The sequence below is a fragment of the Mytilus californianus genome, unplaced genomic scaffold (assembly GCF_021869535.1).
Source record: "Mytilus californianus isolate M0D057914Y unplaced genomic scaffold, xbMytCali1.0.p SCAF_9, whole genome shotgun sequence".
NCBI lineage: Eukaryota > Metazoa > Mollusca > Bivalvia > Mytilida > Mytilidae > Mytilus > Mytilus californianus.
Window position 1 is genome coordinate 12,828,591 of NW_026262745.1, and position 9,796 is coordinate 12,838,386.

The window sequence follows — 9,796 nt, forward strand, 5'->3', positions numbered from 1 at the left end:
ATTGACAACATATATGTTGAATTTGGAGGTAGACTTTAACAACAAAATGTCGGCATTACTATTGGCACGAACTGTGCGCCTTTCCTTGTCTTCTTATTTTCATATGAGTCGGAGTGCCGTCAGAAACTTGTCAAAACATGAAGATCAAAGAAGCCAGAACATTTAATTTCACATTCAGATATATTGATGATGTTCTTTCCATTAACAATCCAAACTTTTCTGATTGGGTTCCATTAATATATCCTCCAGAACTAGAAATTTAAGAAACAACAGAAACGGCTTCTTCCGCCTCATTTTTAGACTTTTACCTCGAAATTGACATAAGCGGTCATCTCAGTACCAGAATGTATTACAAATGAGACGATTTCAATTTTAAAATTATCAATTTCCCCACCATAGTAGCAATATACCAACTTCACCTGCATATTGGATATACATTTCCCAACTCATTCGATATTTAAGAGCTTGCAGCTGCTACTCAGACTTATCAAACGTCACCAGTTTCTGAGCAGAAAGTTGATGAACCAGGGTTATGTCTCAACTTCACAAATAATACATGATGGTCTTGAAATATAGATTCTAGGAACTGACGTTGTTAATCATCTTAATTACGTGTTATAGTGTTCCTTTATTTGTCTTTGTAAATAATTAACCTTTACTGTTTAGTCCATTTTTAGTAATAACCTTTTGGCGTGGCTCGGTACTTATACATCTTGCCATTGTGTTATTGTGCTATGGTCATTTTTTGTATTCTTGTATTTCATTTTTGCTTATGTGTTATGTCTATATGCCATTTTGTTTTTCTTTGTTGACATATTTGTTTTTCTTAGTGTGATTAAGATTATAACACAATGTTGACTGCTGTACCCCTATTTTTGACATTTTTACCTATTATGTCTGTTGGTTTTGTTCACACATTTTTGTCAATATAATGGAGTTCTATGCGACTGTCATACAAGTGAAAGGTTTAGCTAGCTATAAAACCAGGTTTAATCCACCATTTTCTACATAAGGAAATGCCTATACCAAGTCAGGAATGTGACAGTTATTTTCCATTCGTTTGATGTGTTTGATCCTTTGATTATGCTATTTGAGAAGGGACTTTCCGTTTTGAATTTTCTTTGGAGTTCGGTATTTTTGTTATTTTACTTTTTGCGGATCTTCTGCCTTTTTTTTAATCATCTTTGTCTAATTAGTGATTTGATGATATCTCACTTGATACTACATTTACACCTTCGTTTTGAAATGAAGTATTTTTATATTTTCGGTACTGATTTTTGTTCTTTTCAACTCTATGTCGAAAGTCCGCTATAATCGCAAAGCTAACGTCAGATCACGTATTAAATTAACGTCTCCATTCTATCGTCGGAAAATACTTTTCTCTGTTTAAGAAAATAAGAAAAAGAAATCGCTATTTACAGTAGCATAGAAATGTACAGCGCTGTTAACTAAAGCTAAAAGCTGCAAAGTAAGTTATTATTTTACGGTGTTCCATAGTGGAAAATTTAAAAATGATTTAATGCTTTTTTGGTAAGAAAGGTGTACTCATTCATTTTTATTCCTGCTATTCCCAGTATTAGGCAGGAATGTATAAAAGTAAAGATACAAAAGAAACCCCATTCCAATTTTGAGTATTACTAGTATGTCAATGTACCAAATTATATGCCAGGTATCTTAGATGAGGTTTTCGATTACCTAGTTTAGCATATAGATTATATGAAAAGTAATACTATAAACGGTACCAATTTTACTGCACCAGTACGCATTTCGACAATAAATGAAATCAGCAGGGCTTAAATATGCAAGTTAATAATCATCCTGTTGGTAGCTGGACAAGATATTTATTGTGTATTTGATTTTATAGGAAATGCCTTTGCGTCTTTATATATATGTAAGAGCCTCGTGCTTTTCATGCATCACCCGGCATGCGAATCAACCATTAGCCAAACTGTTTATATCGGGAATAGAAAATCGACAAAATTACAGATAAAACGTCTATTCTGGGATCTAATCATCAACGTCTTCGACAATATGTCGCTAGAATAATGTAAGAAAACCGAAGAAGAAAAGTATTTTTGCCTATATTTCTATTGTTGAAATTTTAAATATGGAAAAACGAACATTGGGATTCATAAAATGTTCATCAGTTGGCTTTATTCTTAATGTTACAAACCAAAGTGCGCACATATAGTTAAGATACCTGACAGACGAAAGTAAAAGACATTCGTTTCCAAGATGATAAAATCTATGACACAAAAGGTTTGAAGGCTGAAAGGCAACGTTGAACTTATATAATTACAAGAGTATGTACCTTAATTCCAGGACAAAAGAGAGAGAAAATACCAAAGGAGCAATACAAAATAGAATGGAAAACATATTTGCAAGACTGTCAGAATTCGACAATTGTCTCGTGTTTTTCTTAAAACGTTCATCGACAAGTTCCAAAACCTATTTGATAAATATTCAGTGTCTACTTCACAAATAGAACAGGATGGTCTTGAGTTATAAATTATATTGTATATCAATTTATTTACTTAACAGTTTTCCTTTCAAAATTTGGATTTGTACTATTATGTTCATTTTGGTGGTTTTACTCCTGACTTGACTTGGTATTTGTGCATCCCTCTATCGTTTTTTTTTTTACTTTGGCCCGCCGTCCCTGATGCGGTTAGGTCTAGAGATACGATTTGGATGCCTAAGGTTTTTATAGTGTTGTTTTCATATTGTTACTTTTGTATTTATATATTACTTAAATATTACTTTATCGAGAAAGTGTATTCGAACTTACGTTTTACTATTCTGTCTGTACTATTAACTACAAACACTTTATTAGTGTGTCTTTTAGGATTTTTATTTATCATAGTCAATGCTATCTTTTTGGAAGAAACAGATAAATCTAACGATATCAGCAAAATATAAATGAAAAAAATTGAATCCAACGTATAGTGTATGCATACAACGTAATAATATATACTGCGAGCAGTGGTGCGGGTATTTGAAATTGAACATCTACGACTTCCTGATTAACATAATAGTTCTATAAGATTAAAATTCATCTCTTCATTTGATCTATACAATGTAGTTTACTACAATGTTATCTAAATCTTTACAACCATATAATATATAAATTTTAAATGGAAACAAGAATATTACACTTAGCATATATATGGGGGAAAAACTTCGAAATTGCTCAAATCGCTTATTTGAAATGAAATTAAACTTTTTGTAACCAATCTGTAGAACGAAACATAATTTTATACAAAATAATAATAACAAAAAAGAAAGAAAAGGTCTTATAGGCTGTTTGGACAGCAATTCAACGAAACTAATAACTAAAAAGACATCGATCTCAACATAAAAATCATAAGTTTTATACACAACCGGTACAAATTGTAATGTACCAAACGAGGATTTGGGACAATGGCGTATCTTCAGTAATCTTAGAGGCCAACATATTTAAAAATCCAACAGCTTAAACAAACATTGTAAAGTTTTGGTCACTCTTTTTACACATGCACACACAAATTAAGGAAAATATTTTTTACATTTAATCTTATCTGCACTCTTAAATTGGTTTCTGAAGTTCGGAGTAATCTGGAGACAGTAACGCCATAAATCTTACAGGAATATATAACCTGTTGCAGACCCAAACATAATTTATTTAATTCAAAATGTAAGTCTTGATTGAAAAAAACACACAAAAAACAATAAACAGCTCTGGAAATATAACCAATTTGTATGTTCCTGTAAGATTGATAATAACTTCTTTGTTTATAGCTGGATCAAACAAATTCTGAACCAATTTTAATTACACGATTCGATCTCATTCTTCTTTTTCCATTACCCCTAATCAATATGTAGTTATCTGACAATTTTTTAATAATTATTTTCACCGTACAAAATATATTGACTTTCAATTTCATGTAGCCAGGAAAAGCATAAAAAAAACGACAAATCAATTTAGAAACGATTCTGGTAAACTTATCGATCCTTTAAATAAACTTATTCTAAAAGGTTACCAATTCAACACTGTAATTAAATCTTTGAATATTGTTTTTATTGGTATTAATATTGATTTTGATATCAGTAAATTAAAAGCTAACTTAATAATATTATTATATACCTATGCACATTCATGGATCTACAATATGTCGGTACCTGTATCTTGGCATTGCACAATGTCATGTTTTTCTCTGACTGTTTATGACGTCTTTACACTAAATCCATTGGATGTTGGATGTGTAATGATTGATAATTTAGTCTTAGATGCATGATTGTTTTATTAGTTGTTATTGGCTTTGAACTAGCTGTCAGTAACTGCGAGTACTCTCAGATCTGTACTTAGTGTCTTTTTGTTGTTGGGATGTACAAGTACCCAGCCACGTCCACTCCGTGTTTTTGTTAGATGTATTTCTATTTGTATCCATCTGATGAGGTAAGCCTTTTTCAACTGATTTTTATAGTTCGTACATATGTTGTACCGTTACATCACTGTCCCAGGTTAGGGGAGGGTTGGCGCCTTCAAACTAGTTTAACCCCGCCACTTTCTGTATGTATGTGCCTGTCCAAATCAATAGCCTGTATTTCAGTGCTTGTCGTTTGTTAATGTGATACATATTTATTTTTCGTTCATTTTTTTGTTCATAAATTAGGCTGTTAGTTTTCTCGTTTGAATTGTTTTACATTTGTCATTTCGGGGCTTTTTATAGCTGACTATGCGGTATGGGCTTTGCTCATTGTTGAAGGCCGTACCGTGACCTATAGTTGTTAATTTCTGTGTCAGTTGGTCTCATGTGAACAGTTGTCTCATTGGCAATCATACCACATCCTCTTTTTTATAAATACTTTATCTAAATTGTATTATTACATGTATAACACATAACAATTGCAAAAAATATAAAACTGTTATATTTTTTCAACAATGCTCTTCAACTTTGTACTTGTTTGGCTTTATACCTATTTTGATCTGAGCGTCACTGATGAGTCTTAGGTAGACGAAACGCGCGTCTGGCGTATTAGATTATAATCCTGTTACCTTTGATAACTATTAGTTGAGGAAACGTATCTTTTAAGTGCATTCGAGGTTGTAATTAAACCCATGCTTTTCAACTATCAATAATGCGTTTACTATTTTTATTATAATAAACTTCTTAGAGTCTTTTAAAGTAGTGAAGTTGATTTTATTCCTTCGAAAAATTTTACAAACGCCATTACGATTTGCTTGAACGACAGATAAGATTAAGTTATCGTAAGCACAATTTCGTCATTTTTTCCTCGAATGTAATATGACTGAAGGAGACTTATCCAAGTTGTACTTACATTAGAAACACGACCGGTGCAACATGTGGGGCACGTTATTCCTACCCTTCCGGAACACATGATATCACTCCTGGTTATTTTGGTTGGGTCCGTTTTGCTCAGTCTTTAGTTTGTCGTATTTTGTAGACTAGTGCTTGTCTTTTCGTCGTTTTTCGTTTTTTGCCAAGGCGTTGGCAGTTTGTCTCTCACTTATGAATTTGAATGACCCTTTGGTATCTTCCACCTCTCTTTAATAGATTGAATTCTTAAAATTAAGTTTTAACTGTTACTGATCACTTAACGTTTGCACATGAAACTTGTCTTCAATTCAGTTCTAAACTTTACATCGAAATAACTATATATAAAGGGATTCACTATGTGGTTAAGAAAAACGAGGCGTGAAAGATATGTCCAGGCAATTGTTTCGCTCTCTGTAAATGATATGAAATTAAAATCTCTTATTGCATAGGCAAGTATTAAAAGAATCACAGAGGGTAGATATGATAAAATATAGGCGAGAATTATGACAAAAAACATTACTGTTATTCTTCTTTTTGCGAAGTCGTTTCTAGTTTTTGAAATGCCCTCCGGTTGAAGTTCGTTGTTCGCAGCCACTATTTCTTTAGATTTGGTGGTATTATTGAAAGATGTATCATATGCACCACCATCCGGAGAGGGCTCTTTATTAGGGTAATTGTTAAAACATGCCTTCTCATCGGGCTTAGAATCATGATCCGTCGCCTGAATTCCGCTTTTTGTTGTTGAGTTTGATAAAGTTTTTGTATTGGATTCGATGGAACTTGTTGACCGAGATAACGATTCAGTATTAGATGATATTTTCCGGTGGCGGTCATCTTTCACAATCTTTCCAGACAAAACGACTTGTATTCTACTTAGAACTGGAATATAGAGCGCTGCAGTAATTGTAATATTAGCCACCATGATTAAACCAAGAAAACCGAAGTAAGCTGATATTTTTGTTGAAGAATCTACGGCATAAAATTTACAAATCGTTGTTTCCACTGTATGATTCAGAAAATGTTCATGTGTGGTTTTATTTCCTGATAATCCTATAAGCGGTATAGAATAAACAAATGAAAACACACAAGCAAGTGCAAACGACATCTTTTTCCAAAATAGTGTCATTTTTGGCCCATAAGGTTTGCATACTAAAAGGTATCTTTGAAAACAAATTACCAATAGAATATGCCCAGACAATCCGGAAATGAACACTTGTAAAAATGTCAGAATCCTACAAACTATGTCACTTGGATAATTATAAAAGAATGTGTTGTGCATTATAATGAACGGGGAACTTGCTAAGCATGCAAACAAATCAACTATGGCCAACAGAGGAATAAAATAACGCTCACCTCGCTCCTTAATTCGAACCAAGTAGAAAAATATTACGGTAAAGTTTCCAAAAAATCCTATAACCGTGCCTATAACGATTAAAACTGTATTGCTAAGATAAATTTCCAAATCTCTGTTCCGGAGGACTTCGCCATAATCAGTAATATTTATCATGCTTAACTTTATATATTATTACGTCCTTCAAGTAAACATGGAGCTGTATGTCTATATACTATGAACGCCGTGTTTAAATACTTCCTCTTTCTTGATGACTGCTCATTGACAATGCTTCAACAAATTTGTAATCGTTCAGTGTTTTTTTTCAACTTTTCTTTCTTAGATTTTTCGCCCTGATTGTACTCTCTGTGAAAACGTTATCAATGTTATCACAAACGAAACAATAGTTCGATCAACTTCCCGTCATTCAACATCCCAATATCAAGAATGATACAAATGCATATTTCTATAGTTTCTTAATGCGAATAGTCTTTAAAGTCTTATTTATATAATCCCACACGAAATGGAATCTTTAGAAACCTGTATCATATGAATACAATGAAAATATTTTTGGGTTTTTTTTATGACGAATATCTTGTTCGCATAGTTATATAATGCACAATATTTTTCTTCATTGTTGATATTCAGAGAACACAAAAACTTGATATTACTCTTTATATTGAAATTAATAACATTGCACTTTTTTAAATCTTAGACAATAATAGACACAGACTCATATATATTTAAATATTTCTGAAAAATAAAGGCGGAAGTTACTAGTTTAAACATATTTCATTGTCCAAAAACAGTGACAAAAGGATCAAACACAAGTTTTTTGACGTAGAAAGTCTTCTCCGTTACATACAAATAATAGATAGATGAACAAAATAAAATACAGCTGAATAAGTCATACGCAATATTATTATTGAGACATGAAATAAACAAGATTTGAATCGATTTTTAAAAGTCGAGTTGACCGTAAATTCATTTAATAAAAACCTATTAGAAGTTTTAATCTAGGAATAAACATTCACTGTAAAGGTAAGTTTTTAATTTTAAAGCAAACACATCGTTATTGTCAACAAGTAGAATATTCTATATAAAATTATGTGGACGATCCATGTCTTTGAATGAATTGAACAGTCTGGAAGGTAAATAGTAATGACTGTTTCATAAAGAACAAATTAAATACACAAGTTAAGGAAAAGTTTAATTACCAAATAGTAACGCATGAAAAATATGAAAACAAAAATAATGGCTCTATCAATTTACGTATTTTTCACGTGCTCCAATAATCTGTGTTGATTGATCTGGTAAACTTCGGCAACAAACTCGAAAGTAAATTAGCTTGCAATCAACAATTACTGAGTGAAATATTATTTGTCGATAATACGTTATAGATTCGTAATAAATGAAAAAAAACGTGCATACAAAACTAAGTTTAGTATATATGCATGCATTGGTTCAATAATTTCGATAACATTATAATTACAAGAGACTCGTTTCATATAACTTAAAAAGAGTTCATTTCTAATACTTATATCGAGAGAATTCCACAGTTTAATGTTAGATGGAATAAAAGATTCTTGATAAAGGGACAATCTGCTGGGAGTTTATTATATATTTTTACTACTTCGTAGATTGTAATTGTTTGTTTAAGCCACGGTAGTAGGTATCAAATCTAATCATCCTCATTCATGATTTTGTAAAATAGAGTTAATTTGTTTAACTTCCCGTCTGATCTTTCACGTTTCCTATCTTGTTTCTAAATAGAGTGATTGAGTGCTAGCATAGCTTGTTAGACTAGTGACAATACGTGTTGCTTCAAGCTATAAATTTTCTAATATTTAAGAATTCCATTTTCCGCACTTATCCCAAACTTCAGAAGAATATTCAAGAACTGGCCTTATAAAAGTTCAACAATTTTTTTTCTGAATATTCCCTTTTTAAGCGGAATGTCACCCGTCTAACGACATTTTTGGTGGGGTTCGTGTTGCTTAGTCTTTAGTTTTCTATGTTGTGTCCTCTGTACTATTATTTGTCTGTTTGTCGTTTTATTTTTGGCCATGACGTTGTCAGTTTGTTTTCGATCTATGAGTTTGACTGTCCCTCTGGTATCTTTCGTCCCTTTTTAATTGTTTAATACCTTTTCTTATAAGTTATCTTAATGCTCAGTCCACTAGCAGTCAAAACTAAAAAAATAAACCAAAATGTTTGTGACTAGTAAGCGTATCTACCTGAACTCCACCAAAATAAAAAATCAAGTTATTTTTTGAATTTTTGATACTGAATTACATAATTTAAGTTTTTTTTTTTATTGAATTTAACTAGCCAATCGTTTGCACAGGAATTAATAAGTTGTACATCGATATTTATCAAGGATTGAAGGGTAATTTCATTTGGAGCAGAATGTCCAATAGATGTATCGTCTGCAATCGTTCTTGTTAATCCAATCATATCATCTGCAATGTCATTTATGAAGATAAGAAATAAAAGGGGACCCAGTATCGACCCTTTGAGGAACACCAGCTATAAGATTACTTAATTCTGAAGTCGCCTCTTTTAAAACCACTCTCTGATTCTATTAGTTAAGTAGCTTTCAAGCCATAATAACAGCTTGCCTTTGATACCATATCTTTCTAAAAGAAGAAGCCCCTTATCAAGATTCGGTCGAATGCCTTGTTTACATCAGCAAATGTTAGACTTGTATAACATTTATTGTCTAAAGCATACAAGATAGAATGGTACATCTCAATAAGTTGATGAAAACTAGAGCAGGTGGGTATGAAACCAGACTGAACAAAAGTGTATTAGAAACTACATGATTGATCTGTTTCACAGATGACGACGGATATGTTCCAATCGTCATAACCACAATGTCGTCCCAGAATGTGACCACCGAATTAGACTTATCACCGGGTTTTTACTTACATAAGTAATACGACGGGTACCACATGTGGAGCAGGATATGTTTACCCTTCTCCGGAGCACCTGAGATCTACCCATGATTTTGGTGGGATTCGTGTTGCTCAGTCTTTAGTTTTCTATGTTGTGTTTTGTGTACTGTTGTTTGTCGTTTGGTCTTTTTCTTTTTTTGCCATGGCGTTATCAGTTTATTTTCGACTTATTATTTGAATATCACTTTGGT

The 9,796-nt window shown here is 32.3% G+C and overlaps 1 protein-coding gene across 1 annotated transcript; it reads right to left on the bottom strand.

Annotated features, from left to right (window-relative positions):
* Nucleotides 1-4,881: 4,881 nt before the first annotated feature.
* On the bottom strand, nt 4,882-6,953 carry LOC127715569 (5-hydroxytryptamine receptor 1A-like). The gene has a single exon (XM_052221657.1). It carries the CDS (start codon nt 6,823-6,825, stop codon nt 5,596-5,598), a length of 1,230 nt encoding a protein of 409 aa, XP_052077617.1. The 5' UTR covers nt 6,826-6,953; the 3' UTR covers nt 4,882-5,595.
* Between the last annotated feature and the right edge of the window lie 2,843 nt (nt 6,954-9,796).

Excerpts from the sequence above, each read along its gene's own strand:
- LOC127715569 (XM_052221657.1), bottom strand. The coding sequence starts at position 6,825 with ATGATAAATATTACTGATTATGGCGAAGTCCTCCGGAACAGAGATTTG.